The sequence below is a fragment of the Postia placenta genome (genome assembly GCF_002117355.1).
Source record: "Postia placenta MAD-698-R-SB12 unplaced genomic scaffold POSPLAscaffold_2, whole genome shotgun sequence".
Taxonomy (NCBI): Eukaryota; Fungi; Basidiomycota; class Agaricomycetes; order Polyporales; family Adustoporiaceae; genus Rhodonia; species Rhodonia placenta.
In genome coordinates this window covers 1787701-1803530 of record NW_020169833.1, presented here as the reverse complement: position 1 = coordinate 1803530, position 15830 = coordinate 1787701, and the positions used below count along the sequence as shown (strand labels likewise).

Sequence of the window (15830 nt, the reverse complement as noted above, 5' to 3'; positions counted from 1 at the left end):
TAAGTTGCTAGTTCATCTTAATCATCTGCTTGCTAATAAACCTACCAAAAAGGTTAGCAGTAAACAGCATCTTCAATATACATACTCAGTCTAGTTGCTCACAGGTCATGGCTACTGCTTCAAAATGTGGTTTTGGGATGCTTGATATATGCTGGAAGATTGTGATTTATGTTCAATTGGATGGAGTGGCAGAAGCTAATAAAGTCATTGAGTAGCTTGCTAGAATGAGCTGGACATTCCATGACCCAGCCCTTAGCCACCTCTGGCAAAATGTTCAAGGTGTATAGCCAATAGGCTGCCTTTTTGAATACTGTCACTTTTTCACCCCAGATAGACAAAAGGTGAGTATCCCAACATGAGCCCATGGCTATATATTCACAATTCACTAAAACAGAATGTTTACCAGAAGATATTTACAGAACATGAGCTGGCACAGTTCAAAAGCTACACTAGGTATATTCACAGTCTGAAGGTCCATTCATTGTTTCCAAACCTTGTCACTCTACATCTGGTCATTATTTATTCACAATGGTACCTGAGGGTTCTGTATGTGGTTATATTCATGTTGGTGTCACCCTCCCTCTGAGCAGTATTCCTTGCACTTCCAGACTTTAACCTATCCATTCAAGTCATTCATGGTGTTGTATCAATATTCATCAAGCAACTTACCCTCAAGTCTGTCCCACTCCAATCTTTGAAGTTCTGACTTAGAGGACTTAAAGAGTGCTCAGTCCTAAAACTTCTGTGGAATGCAGCACCACTCAAGAACCTTACTTCACTCAATCTTGGAAGGCTTAATGTCACCTTTACAGACCTCAGCAAGCTTTGCAGACACCTTAATTCTCTCTTTAATATTGAAGTGTATATCTCAGATAATCTCAAATTTGCTCCTGCAGACCTATCTCCTGAGCTATTTCTGTGTTTGCAAAAACTGTCTGTCATAGGTGTTTGCTCCAACATCATTGCTCCACAACCATCAACATTTCTGTTGACTGCTCCTACTTCAACCCCACTGGCCCTGCATTCCCTACCACCTCTTCCACCTCTGGTCCTCTAAGTGCCCTTGCACTTTTCCACAATGCCTTCTCCCCCGGCCAGATGTAGCCCATGTGCAGGTTCTCCATCTGCAAGCCCAGCATGAATGTACCCCTGCCATCCATGCATGGAATACTCATGACTGAGTTCTATGACATATACCTTGACTTGTATGCAGACAGGCCAGGCACATGGCCACCCCATGAATGCAAATTCTCATGCAGGTATATTTCATACACAGCCTGCTCAATGCTGTGGTCATGCTACCTGGCACAGGCTTTCCTGTTCTATCACTAGTGTTAATGTTATGTAAAACAATTACCTCTAGAATAAAAATGTTGTAATGCACCTTATGTTAATGTGAGAGTGCTGGCGTGCAGTGTGCTTGATAAGTACTATTGAATGTCCATTGCTCAATTAAGCAATGGACCCCAAAACAAGGTCAGACTATTCATCCAGAAGTAGCAACATAATTCTTGCTCTTCATTTCAGCAATGCTTACCTGCAGTATACTATGAATCGTTATCAAGATGCAAAACTCAAACAACAACCTGCTTCCAGAGCACGCGCTGTCAACAGCAGGCACTCCAAACATTCAGCAAGCGGGCATAAATAATAAAGAGTGAGGGAGTGCAGGATTAACAATGGGGAGATCATGCGTATGGATGGCTGTACAGTGAGTATTTTACATATGACACTACATGCCCAATGGCACAGATGTCAGAGGAAACTATGCAACACAAAGATGGGCTCTGTATGAGAGCAATGTTGCGCTGAGATCCATGATGCAGCATACAATTGTTGGAGCAAAGGAAGATCAGTCAGATCAGGTATAAATAAGTGTTCAATCTTACATTTTTGTTTCTCATGTTTTGATAGGTTTTGGGTCCACATATGTGGGTGTTGCTATCAGTGGTGCCCACACCCATGACAGACACCATTGCAAGCCCTGAACCCACGACAGACATCATTATAAGCCCCAAACCTAACAAACAAACAAAGAGCAGCTGCCAGGTGGCATTGTACAGAGGTGACAGCACATGTCATAAAATTTAACAACATGATCAACAATGTACATACTAGTATGGAGCATTCTCACAAACCAGAAGGTTCTGCATGCAGGCAGCATGCATAGGAGTGGCTCAACAATGATAGCGGGAATAACACTATGGGTGTAGAGGACACATTATTTGTGTGATTATTATTGACTCCACTTGCGAAATTGTAATTGACACTACTTATAAGTAGTCATGTTCACCTTCCTGTATTAGATTCTGCTGCTGGCTTGTGTCATGTTCTATGCAGTGCATCAGTATGTGGGGTCATGCATATGAAAAAAAAAACAATGTTATAGGCTTACCTGCACCTGTTCTTGGAAAGGTAAGTCTTTGTGTTTCTTCTATGTATTATTATTTGATGCATCCATGTATAGCAGAGACTTATGTCATACATGGACATTATATTGCAGCCTCACCATTGTGCCAAAAAAGCAGTTACTGCAACTAAGCCTGCAAATGAATTAATAAGTCGTATTTTGAATTTCTGTTGTCTGGTTGACATACCTCTTGTCTATTCTCATACTAAGGTGCCCAAGCAAGCAGTGTTTGATATGACAGCAAAGAAGAATGCTGTGCTTAAGGCCAAGCAGCACAGTAAGGTTCCTATTCTCCAGCATTGTATAGATGGTACTTCTGCATACTTGTTGATACTTGACTCAGACTATGATAGTGGTGGAATGTGGAGGCAGAAGCTGCTACTACAGTTGAAAATCACCAACATCCACCCAAGATCAACCACAAGGCCAAGTAAATTCTGCATGGTAATATGAGGTGTAACTGGCATAAAAACCCCTTCCAGTAGTAGTCTGACTGACTTGATTAATAAACTTCAACAAACTTTACACCTACTGATGATATGTGATATAGATGTTTCAAGTATACTGAAATGTGGTTGCCAGTGTGTTAGGAAATAAGGATTCACTTGTAATGTGCTTTGATACTTTCTTCTACATATATAAAATGTATGTGTTGATCTGTGTGAAACAATAGCAAGAAAAGAGGAAGTCATATATAACTGAGCTGTTGAAGCAACAGAGAAACAGATGGCAAGCATGTGTTTAAACAATGGCGCAATGGTGTGGTGAACATGTTTGTCCACAGGCAAAGCAATGGCCATAAGGGACAATTGCGTCACTGACCTGTTTGCTTGTTGCTCCAATATATATCAAATTAAATGGGATGTACTTCATTATAGGTGACTAAGGTATGTATAACATGCAAAGTGTAGGTAAGTAAAATACTATTTTTTGGGAGACTTCTGTGCTGTAACCTGCTGTGGAACATGAGTTGAAGTAGTTAGCACATAAGAAGGACAAAGTTTACTGTAATGAAGGTTGTGTATGCATCAGATAATGACAGAGCTTACATTGGATCACATATGGTGTTTATGGAACTGGATATGATCACTTATAGTGACACAGTACTTAAGGTGAGTATTAGTAGAAGGAATGTGAGAAGACAATGTAACAGGGGCAGAGACAATAGTACAAGAAGGACCAGGGTTGTTGTGTAGATTAAGCAGCTTAATAGCAGAGACTGATTGTGCATTGGCGGGTAGTGATTATTTAAGAAGGTGTGCAGAGGCACTTGCTATTGCATGGGCCTAACAGTGCTCAAATGCCTGCTAAAAAGCATCAGCAAGGGTTAGATATAGTGGAGGATTGACCATGACAATGTCAAATGTGTGCTCTGACACATATGAGACAGTTAAGAACCTTTGAATCTATAATATAGATCATGTTTATACCCTTGAAGTAATGTATATGAGATTTCATAATTCCATATTAACCAAGGTCCAATAGCTTAGTGGTAGAGCACCCAGTGCATCTCTGGTAGGTTTTGGGTTCAATTTCTGGTTGTGTTGTTCTTTTCATGCAGGTGTTGTGCAGTCAAATTCTGACAGACAATAAGTTGAACTATGTGGAGAGCATCAGATAACACCTTTAATGAGTCAGTGGAATAACACAAACTAGGTAAATAAACACTTTATGTGTATTACAATTCCTGAGGTATGAAGGATGAGTCTTATGTAGAGCCAGGATGTAATGATCAATTGCACCATAAGTGTGGGAACCCATCAATCAATACAAAGTGATAAGAAAAAGAGCCCATAATGTGGGGTTAGGGGTAGGTTTTGTATACAAAGCTTGTTATGTCCACTTTAATCACATTAAAGCTGCTTGTTACCAGTAACAAAATCCATTAGAAAGTGGAATTCAAACCTAGCTAACATGACTTGGCCAAACAACCAAACAAAAGATCATCTTATCAGTTGCCTGATTTGATATTGATCTGATCAGTCAGTTTTATCAGCTGTTAATCAAGCATTAATTTGATTATTTTATAGTTGTTTGTTTATCATGATGAACTATGTTTTTACTGCATTACAAGCACATAGTTTGATCATATTAGAGATTCATGATTAGAATCCCCATTATTGATAACAGGAGCATACTCAATAGAAGCAACATATTTACTGTATGTGTTCTGTTCAAATTTTGTTTTCCATTTTGTAAACTAAGTAAGTAAGTGTACACACCAAAATCACTGTTGTCCTACCCCTGAAAAGGTGCTCTACAACTATTATATAAAGCAATTTCTTTTTATGAAAGTGGCTTACTGCACTCTATTGGTTTGGGGTTAATCTATTGTTGCCTATAACTCCCAAAAATATCAACTGAATCTATCAAGTGTACAACTATTCATTTATTTACACCAAACTTGCTTTATGCATCACATTCAAATCTGTATTTTGCATTTTGAGGCTTAAGTAATTAAGTACAAGTGTTGCAACAAATTTTGTCATGCTGAGAGAATGATGTTCTGTGACTTTGGTCTCTACCATATAAGGCAATTTCCTTATGTGGAATTTTTTATTTGTTTTGTAGCTCTTGAATTGAATCAACCTTATTGTGTGTGGTAAGTATAACTGTAACAATTTACTGTAATGACATAACAAAGTATTTGTAATGACTATAAGAAAGTGTTTGTATTGACCATTATAAGTATTGTAATGGATATAAGAACTGGTTCTAATGATCATTATAAAGTGTTCTAATAACCCTATAAAGTTGCTTTTATGATAGTAACAAAGTACTGTAAAGATCATAACAACTTGCTGTAATGACCATAAGAACCTATTATATATAACAACACACTGTGATCATCATAAGAATGTGTGTGTATTAGGCATTATGTGGGCCATTAGAATCTACTTAATAATTATAAGGAAGTATGCTAATAATGTTACAAATCACTGTAATCCCCATTAGAATCAGTTCAATAACCATTAGAATCTGCTCTATTGACTATAAGGGTGTATACTATGCTTGCTGTAAGGATGTATTCAAATAAGCATAAGCATCTGCTCTATTGGCTATAAGCACAGGCTGTTACAATTTCTGAGGTACAAAGAATCATTCTTATATTGGAATTCTATGTAACACTTGGTGTTGAGCTCAATGAGGAAGGTTGCTCCCACAGTATTCAAATACTGATAAGCAGTGATTGTATGCTGTGGCTAACACAAGCTATCTGAGTTTGAAATCATACTTACTGCCATCACACGACTTGTGTCAACACATGTAAATAAATGGTTTGTGGGCTGCTGGTGGGCACTTGTAATGCTTGATGTTATTCATTGAAGTATGCTTATGTTTTGAATGATTTTTTGTTGTTATATTGGCATCTGGACAATGTTTCAAACACTTTGATGTGTTGCTTGTATGTTACATTCACAATATATAAGATCAAATAGTTTGCATAAGATCCTAGGAATTGGCCTTGACTACCAGTGCTGTTATATATGATAGTCACTTTATACATTGTTTTATATATTCCAGTTAGTAATGAGCACTCTTAGCTAACTGTTCCATGATTTACTTTATTCAGTTCAAAAATCTTTGATATCTACAAAGAAATGTTTCCTAACAATTATAATAACATTGAATATATAATGTTGTGATATGGTAAACATCCAAATTGCAAAGAATTGTTCTTTGTTCATGATAATGTTTATACTCACACACTCGATCAGTGATCTAAGTCTTCAAACATAATATAAAAAGTTGATCACAGCATATAAAGCAAGTTGGATTGCAACTGCATAAGGTGAAACTTTAATACATGCTAACAATGAAAGTCAAACAGTATTATAAACTACTTATTATAATAAGTCTTATAACACATTCTCAGTCCCCAAAATGTCTGGACATTCGGCAAATTTTTGGCTGTGCACTCGTGCTCGCCAATTCCGGCAGGACCCCGCCATCAGCCGCGTCTCATGTTCTCCATGATGATAATACATACAACATCAAGTATTATTCCATTCAAAAGCTATTAAAAAGAAACTGTAGTCATTCTATGCATAAAGGGTCTATTGTACTAAAAAAGAGTTTTGTCTCTAAAAAGCTTTTACATGCTATAGTAATAAGTATAACACTGTATTATTTATTTTATTGTAATAAACAAACAAAAGGCTAGCATTAACTACAAACACATGCTTTGATATCACATGAAGTAATACTAATGACCATATGAAGCCACTCTTATCATGGTAAGAGATTACTCTAATGTTGATAAGAAAGTGCTTTAATGATAGTAAGAAACTACTCTAATGGTAATAAGAAACTTCTTCCATTGCTGACAAGAAAGTATTATATTATTCATAAGCAAATGCTATTGTAATTACAGGCATAACACTACCAATAGCCAGACTTCTAAGTCATTGCTGCTCACTGTGCATTTAGGTGCTCACTGTGCACTTAGGTGCTCAGTACAATTAGGCGCCCCAGAAGACCAGTATGGATTAGGTGTGCCAGAATGGTAAGTGCCCACCTCTCGGTTTTCATAGTTTTAGAGCTGGTGAGAGCAAACCTTGGCCAATTGTCATGAAACATATACTTGCTGAATCCCACAGGCTAGGTGAGTCATGGTGTACCCATTTTGTAAAACACAACAGGGTTTCAAAAACCTGTTGGGTAGAATTAGGTGTGCTGAAACCATAGGCACCCACTACTTGGCTTTTGAGCTGGTGGGCGCAAAAATGGCCCAATGGACATGAAATGTGGACCCCTAAATCCCAGAGGCTTGGGGAGTCAGGGCATGCCCATTCCATACACAATGATGGGGTTTGCAAATTGAACCCAACTGTAGTCCCATAAGTGTCCATCCAATAATGGATGCACTAAGGAGCACAGCAGGGAGGTGTGTGGTCCACTTTTGGGGGTGCACAGTCTTCCAGAGGCCCATGGGTAGGGATGTGGCAGCATCAAGGGGTAGGGGCAGTGGGGCAAAGCGAGTGGGCAGGCACAGACAACCTATGTCACAATGTGCTCTGTCACAGTCTTCTGGTTGGCCTAGGACGATCCCCTGGTGGCGGGAGCCACAACACCATGTGACCACATGGTTGTATCAATTGCGGAGCAATCAGACCGGAGCACAGCTCCAGCCACACTTCTTTTGTTCCATTGTTCCTGTGGCCAAGTGGCCCTTGTTCTACTTTTGGACTCTATTGTTCTTTCCTCTATTGTTCTGCTATAGGAATGCTTTCCCCTGCTCATGTATATAAAGAGCTTTGTAGTGACCCTTTAATCCACACTTCTGTGACCCACTTCGACTTCAGCCCCACTTGTGGCATTCAGTCCCTCAGTGCTAGTCTTATGCAACTGCTCTCTGCGTTGTCTTTTGATACGCATATCGTCCCTGATCTTTTTCAGGATCTTAAGCTGATCAGCAGCTGCAGGCATTGCAGACATTGGATTGATCTGAACCTGAATCTCAGGATGGTACCCTTGATGCAGGAAAAAAGGGGAGTGCCTGGTTGCAGAGTGAACTCAGTTGTTCAGTGCAAACTCTGTAAGCAGCAACTGCCTTGCCCAATCATCCTGTCTGTAGCTTGTGAAAGCATACTGCTTGATCTCCTGATTCTAGCACTCTGTCACGAGTTGACACGGCGTCTAGCCGTTTTTTAATTTTTTCCTTTTCGCGGGCTCGAACCCGCAACCTCTGTACTACATACCCGATATGGACTCGTCGCTATCTACTGTATGATTAGATTAGATGGGGCGGCAGTGCACGGCATAGCTTGTGCTCCGCTGACACAGCCTCTCTAACTCACCGGCCCCCGGGGCCATGTCAGCATGCTGTGCACGGACCAGCTGCGCACAGACCAGCGCGCACAGCCTGCCCTTATCTCCCCATGTATATAAGCCGGCCTCTGCTGCCCTAGGGACCTCAGTTTCGACCTCTTGTCCCTAGATCAGTAAGCTCTCCTGTACTTACTTCCTTTACTTACTAACTAATACATTCTTGTCCCTAGCCTTAGGTTTGAGCCTCGCTCACCATCGCTTCGGTAAGAACTAAGTCGAACGCCCCCAGCGCCTTGTTTGGTTTTCTCCTGTCGCTTGACCCTAAGTCACGACATTAGGTCGAAACTCCTCACCGCTGCCGGCATTCACCGGAACACACTCACTTTCTCACTTCCTATAGGTCGGGTGGTGCGCACCCCTACTGTACCCTACGATACGTAGATAGCATACGATACATCGCCACCACTTAAGGGACAAACTCTTCGGTATCTGCACTTTAGTGGGCGATACTTGTCCTCACGGACGCGTGGCTTAGGTTCCTGCTGCATAATAGTCAAAAGCAGTACTGGGCCCCACATGAACTGCGAACCCTAGTGTCTTCTCGGGCACCGTAGCGTAAGCTAGCGTAGCACGGCCTTTGTAGTACGCGTACCTTCCCGTCCTCTCTCCATCCATCGTGGCTGCCTGTCAAGACCAGATCCATGCATTCGACTCTCAGGATCTCATCAACGTCTACATTCCAGACGGCCCTGAGACTATCCTCTACCGTTGCGAGCAGCAGCCGTGCCCAAATCGGACACCCCGATCGATCGAGGAAGATTACCCTCGTTACAAGGCGATCCGACGAGCGCAACATCTGCTCGGTCCTCAAAGCACCCTTGCATCTCGATCCACCTTGCAGCACTCTTGCCCTGTCTCCCCCAGCTCCTGCCTCCCTCAAACTGTCGTCGATCCAGGTCAAACGCGAGGAGATCTCCCTCCAGACCCTGCGCCAGAGCCTGAGCCTGAGGAGGGTGACAGTGAAGAAGGAGTCTCGGAGTCCGAGTCCACGGATCCTGCTCGGCCCGCCTCGCCGACAGCGCTCGCCCCCACGTCAGCAGTCCCTGACGTACGTAACCCCTCCCCCGAACTTTCTTCGGCGCCTTCACCGCCAACTCCGCCGAGAGGCCGCTCGAGCACTCGCTCCTCTTGAAGTTCGACCAGCGGAAGGCCACCACAGCCGCCTCCGCCCCCGCAGCGTCCTCCGTCCCCCCTGACGCCGATAATGTCATCCCCCGCAGCTGCCCCCGACAAGGAGACTTTGAAGCTTCTCCTCCCACTCCAATACGACGGCAAAACGTCATCGAGTGCAACCGGTTCCTATCACAGCTGCGCATCTACTGGCTGATCAACACATCGTTGACCACCATTGAGCTTAAGGTACAGGTCGCACTAAGCTTGCTCGATGGAGACGCTCGTGCCTGGGCCACTCCTTACTTCGCCCAGCTCGTGTCGGTGCAGATAGGAGTGCAAGGGGCCACGACCCCATTCGCGAACGAAGCGGCCTTTGCCACCGCCTTCAGGGCCCGCTTCGGAAATCTCGACAATGAGGCGGCAGCACAAGTAGAGCTGGCGAAGCTCTGCGCGGACAAATCGGTCCGTGAAAAACGCACTGCGGTGGAGTTCTCCGCGCTATTCAAGGGTCCGGCGGATCGCTCTGGGTATGGGGACCTGGAGCTACACGACAAGTACCTGAGCGGCATCCCCTCCCGCGTCTACCGCAAGATCGAGCTTCACCACGTGGTAAGCAGCTGAGAAGCGCGCCACTGAGGTCGAGCAGATCCTCGACATCAGCCGGGCCCGTTGGCCCGAGCTGAACAACTTCTTCTCGACGCGGGGTCGAGGACGCGGAGGGGCACGTGGTGGTGCACCCCAATCTCACGCAGCTTCGGCCAGCATCAACGCGGCCGTCGGAAAAGGCAACTTCTCCGGCACATGCTTCAGCTGTGGGAAGCAAGGGTACCGACATTTCGAGTGCCCCAATTGTAAGGACAAGCCTTACACGAAACGTGCCGACGCGCGGGCTATGGTTGCCTCGGGATCCACCCAGGCTGCGACAAGCGCCCCTGTCATGACATCACCCTCGGCAAGTATAAGTGCCGCTTCAGCGAAGTCCGAGCAATCGGAGCTGGCGGTCTTAATGGCACAGGTGAAGTCGATGCGCGAGGAGCTCGAGCACTATCGGGCGATGAAGGAGGAGGGTTTTTGATCCGGTCCGCGCTTCGTGTCGCACGCATCGGGCCGCGTATATCCTGTAATAAATATGATGTATTGTCGACTGCAATAGTGTATGAGTTGGACCAGGGGTCCCAGCACTTTCACATCCCAGTTCGACTCCAAGGGAAAAGACGGCACAAGGACATAATCGCTATGGTGGACAGCGGAGCCACCACAAAGTTTATCAACAAGCGATTCGTTATCGAAAACAAGATGCAGACGCGGAAGTTGAAGGACCCAATTCCGCTGTACAATATCGACGGCACCCTCAACAAAGATGGAAGCATCTCGGAAGTAGCAGTGCTACAGATGCACATAGGAGAACACATCGAGAAGACAGTGTTCACGGTCACGGACATCGGTCCAGAGGATGTGATCGTTGGGTTGGATTGGCTACGCGAGCACAACCCCGAGATCGATTGGGAGAAAGGCTCCCTCAAATTATCACGATGTCCTGAAACGTGCAGTGCCAGGAAGACTGACCGAATGGAGCAAGCAGCGACTGCGCGTGATACGGGGGTCAGGCCCACGGCACGCAGGCGTTCGCTGAAGTCCAAACGGACAGTCATAGGTGCCTGCCGGAGTAAGGTACTCCCGGACTTCGAACCCAAAGAAGATCCGGTGGAGGTAGAGTGGGATGAGGCCGATTTGATCGAAGCCTGGGAGCAAGGCATCACGCTTCCTGGCGCTCCTCAGCTGTTTGTCGCAGCAGGACATACGTACTCCCAGCTGTTCGCTGAGGAGGAGATCAAAAAGAAGGTCGTTAAGACCGCTGAGGAGTCGGTACCTAAACAGTACCACGAGTTTCTGAAGGTCTTCTCGAAGGAAGCATCAGAGCGGTTACCCAAAAGGAAGCCGTACGACCATGCGATCGAACTCGTGCCCGGCTATTCGACATTCCATTCGAAGGTGTACCCCCTGTCAAACAACGAGCAAGAGGAGCTTGACAAGTTCCTTGAGGAGCAACTAGCGAAGGGCTACATACGGGAGTCGAAATCGCCCATCTCGTCCCCTTTCTTCTTCATCAAAAAGAAAGAAGGGATACTTCGACCCGTGCAGGACTACCGCCAGTTAAACGCGATCACCGTCAAAAATCGCTATCCGCTGCCGCTGATTGCCGAGATGGTAGATAAGCTGCGCGGAGCCACGCTCTTCACCAAGTTCGATGTTAGATGGGGCTATAACAATGTTCGGATCAAAGCCGGTGACGAATGGAAAGCTGCCTTCGTAACTAACCGGGGGCTGTATGAACCCCTGGTGATGTTCTTCGGCCTCACCCACTCCTCCGCCACTTTCCAGGCAATGATGAACGAGATCTTCCATGACCTCATCGTTGGTGGCAAGATCCTCGTGTACTTGGATGACATCCTCATCTTCTCTACCAACAAGGAGGAGCACGAGAAGGTCACGCGCGAGGTTCTTCGTCGCCTTTAGGATAACGACCTATTCCTGAAGCCTGAGAAGTGCGAATGGGATGTTCCCAAGGTCGACTACGTCGGCTATGTGTTCGGTGGCAATGAGGTAGCGATGGATCCCGCAAAGCTAAAGGGAATTAATGAGTGGCCGGTACCCTGGAACAAGAAAGACGTTCAGAAGTTCCGAGGGTTCTCCAACTTCTACCGCCGCTTCATTAAGGACTTTGCTAAGATCTCGCGACCACTCGACCGGCTCACAGGGAATGACCCATGGCATTGGGGCGAAGAGGAACAACATGCCTTCGATGAGCTCAAGCGGCTCTTCGCGACGACTCCAGTCCTAGCGCTGTACGATCCTAACCGAGAAACGCGCATTGAGGTTGATGCCTCAGGCTACGCCACCGGCGGCGTGTTGATGCAGAAGCAGGATGATGGCAAATGGCACCCTATCGCCTTCAAATCTCATGCTATGGACCCTGCCCAGCGTAACTACGAGATCTACGATAAGGAGATGCTCGCGATTATTGAGGCGCTAGACGATTGGCACCACTATCTTGAGGGGTTACCCAATCAGTTCGAGATCGTAACCGATCATAAGAACCTTGAGTACTGGCGTACATCCCAGCATCTCACGTGTCGTCAAGCACGATGGTCGCTGTTCCTGGCTCGCTTCGACTTCCGCATCACGCACAAAGCCGGAACGTCGAATGGAAAGGCTGATGCCCTCTCCCGCCAATCCGACCATCAAATCAGCGATGAGGACAATAACACCAATCAGGTGGTTCTCAAACCAGAGTGCTTCTGCATCGCCTCCGCCAGGCGCGGTCATGCCTCGGTGACGGCCGATCAGTCGCTTCTGAAGCGCATCAGGGAATGTTCGGAGAAGGATCGGGAGGTGGCCGAGGCGCTTGAAAAGGTGCAGGACCTCGGGCCGCCCCGGCTGCAAAGGGGTTTTGAGGAGTGGAATGCCGAACAAGGGCTCCTGCTGTTCCGTGGGTGCGTGTATGTTCCAAAGAATGCGGAGCTCCGGCGGGATATAGTCAAGATCCACCACGACTCGCCGATCGCCGGTCATGGCGGTCGCGCCAAAACTCTGGAGCTCGTATCACAGAATTACTGGTGGCCTGGAATGTCCAAGTTTGTCAATGAGTACGTAAGCACCTGCGACATGTGCAACCGTACCAAGACATTCCCAGCCAAGCCCCAGGGTCCGCTGAAGCCAAACGAGATCCCCGAGCGCCCATGGCAGATCATCACGACTGATATGATCATCGGCTTGCCAAAGTCTGATGGATTCGACTCGATCCTGGTCACCGCCGACTGCTTTACCAAGCAGGTCCACTTCTCGGCCTGTCATGAGACCCTGATGGCAGAAGGTGCGGCAGACCTGTACATCCGCGATGTGTTCAAGCATCATGGGGCCCCGGCCAAGGTCATATCAGACCGAGGTCCCCAGTTCGCTTCAAAATATCTCCATGCGGTGTACAAGGGACTAGGGATCGAGCCGGCACTGTCTACAGCGTTTCATCCTCAGACAGACGGCCAGACTGAGCGCTGGAATCAGGAGATCGAGCAGTACCTGCGTGCTTTCACAAGCCACAGGCAGGATGATTGGGCGAAGCAGTTGCCGCTCGCGGAGTTCGCGCTGAACAACTGAGTTCACTCCGCAACCGGGCACTCCCCTTTCTACCTGCATCAAGGATACCATCCTGAGATCCAAGTTCGGATCAATCCAATGTCCGCAATGCCCGCTGCCGCAGATTGGCTTAAGATCCTGAAGGAGATTCGCGATGACACGCGCTCTGCGCTCGAGCTGTCAGCCGAGCGCATGAAAGTGTACTATGATAAGCACGTGCAGGAGGCACCAGTCTTCGCGCTGGGGGACAAGGTCTGGCTTGATGCCCGAAACCTTAAGCTGAAACAGCCGAGCAAGAAGCTCAGTCCCAAGTGCCTTGGACCTTATGCCATGCGGTGAAAGCTTGGAGATCTGGATTATGAATTAATCCTGCCGAAGTCGGTGCCGGTGCACCCGGTATTCCATGTCTCCTTGCTCAGCAAGTACACATGTAGCGATATCCCGGGCCGGGAGCCGGAGGAGCCGCCTGCGATCGAGGTTGAGGGCAATGAGGAGTACGAGGTTGAGCGGATCAAAGATTCGCGGATCTTCCGGCGTCAACTGCAGTACCTCGTCAAGTGGAAGGGTTATGACGACTCGCATACGTCATGGGAACCGGCGCGCAACGTTGCCAATGTGCCGGCCCTCATAGCCGACTTCCACCAGAAGAATCCGAATGCCCCTCGTCGACTCAATGCTGCTGTCTTTGATGGTCTCAACTTTCAGCCAATACCTTCGCCGCTGACTGAAGCACGATGCCGCTCCGGGTGGGAGATGGGCAAGGGCGCCTCGCATGAGGTCATGTGCCGTTGAGGGAGGGGTAATGTCACGAGTTGGCATGGCGTCTAGCCATTTTTTAATTTTTTCCTTTTCGCGGGCTCGAACCCGTGACCTCTGTACTACATACCCGATATGGACGCGTTGTTATCTACTGTACGATCAGATTAGATAGGACGGCAGTACACGGCATAGCTCGGGCTCTGCTGACACAGCCGCTTTGACTCACCGGCCCCCGGGGCCGTGTCAGCATGCTGCGCATGGACCAGCGCGCACAGCCTGCCCTTATCTCCCCATGTATATAAGCCGGCCTCTGCTGCCCTAGGGACCTCAGTTTTGACCTCTTGTCCCTAGGTCAGTAAGCTCTCCTGTACTTACTTCCTTTACTTACTAACTAATACATTCTTGTCCCTAGCTTTAGGTTTGAGCCTCGCTCACCATCGCTTTGGTAAGAACTAAGTCAAACGCCCCCAGCGCCTTGTTTGGTTTTCTCCTGTCGCTTGACCCTAAGTCGCGACACTAATCGTCTAGTGCCTCAATGATCGCAAGCATCTCCTTATTGTAGATCTCATAATTATGCTGGGCAGAATTCATAGCATGAGATCAGAAGGCAACAGGGTGCCACTTGCCATTGTCCTGCTTTTGCATCAACACGTCACCTGTGGCGTATCCCGAGGCATCAACCTCGATGCGCGTCTCTCGGTTAGGGTCATACAATACCAAGACTGGTGTTATAACAAAAAGTCATTTGAGCTCATCAAAGGCGCACTGTTCTTCTTTGCCCCAATATCATGGGTCGTTTCCTGTGAGTCGGTTGAGTGGTCGTGAGATCTTAGCAAAGCCTTTAATAAAGTGGTGGTAAAAGTTGAAAAACCCCCAGAACTTCTGAACATCTTTTTTGTTCTGAGGTACTGGCCACTCATTAATTCCTTTCAACTTTGCAGGATCCATTGCTACCTCATTGCCACCAAACACATAGCTGACGTAGTCAACTTTGGGAATGTCCCATTCACACTTCTCAGGCTTTAGGAACAGATCATTGTCCTACAGGCAGTGGAGGACCTTGCGCGTGATCTTTTCATGCTCCTCCTTATTGGTGTTGAAGATGAGTATGTCATCTAGGTACATGAGGACTTTCCCGCCAATGATGAGATCATGGAAAATATCATACATCATCGCCTGAAAGGTCACGGGTGAGTTGGTGAGGCCAAAGAACATCACCAGGGGTTCATACAGTCCCCGGTTAGTCACAAAAGCAGCTTTCTATTTATCACTGGCTTTGATCTGGACATTATTGTATCCCCATTGGACGTTGAACTTCATGAAGAGCATGGCACCATGGAGCTTATCCACCATCTCGGCAATCAGTGGCAAGGGGTAGCAATTTTTGACCGTGATCACGTTCAACCAGCGATAGTCCTGCACGGGTTGAAGCGTCCCTTCCTTCTTTTTGATGAAGAAGAAGGGGGATGAAATGGGCGACTTTGATTCCTGTATGTAACCCTTCACCAGCTGCTTCTTTAGGAACTTGTCAAGTTCCTCTTGCTCATTGTTTGGTAAGGGGTATACCTTTGGATGGAACATT

General features: G+C 46.6%; 3 protein-coding genes across 3 annotated transcripts; 1 reads left to right on the top strand and 2 right to left on the bottom strand.

Moving 5' to 3' along the window:
• Positions 1-571: 571 nt before the first annotated feature.
• On the bottom strand, positions 572-1160 carry POSPLADRAFT_1031306 (hypothetical protein; the record flags this gene model as incomplete). Its single annotated transcript, XM_024476780.1, has 3 exons — positions 572-616; positions 670-784; positions 1003-1160. The coding sequence occupies 3 exons, from the start codon at positions 1158-1160 to the stop codon at positions 572-574; spliced, it is 318 nt and encodes a 105-aa protein (XP_024342989.1).
• Positions 1161-7166: 6006 nt separating this feature from the next.
• Positions 7167-7400, bottom strand: POSPLADRAFT_1133491 (hypothetical protein; the record flags this gene model as incomplete). Its single annotated transcript, XM_024484351.1, has 1 exon — positions 7167-7400. A coding segment is annotated over one exon (234 nt), but the record flags the coding sequence as incomplete, so codon positions are not given.
• A 1425-nt stretch (positions 7401-8825) lies between these two features.
• Positions 8826-9976, top strand: POSPLADRAFT_1133507 (hypothetical protein; the record flags this gene model as incomplete). Its single annotated transcript, XM_024484354.1, has 2 exons — positions 8826-9290; positions 9386-9976. Coding segments are annotated over 2 exons (1056 nt in total), but the record flags the coding sequence as incomplete, so codon positions are not given.
• Positions 9977-15830: the final 5854 nt, after the last annotated feature.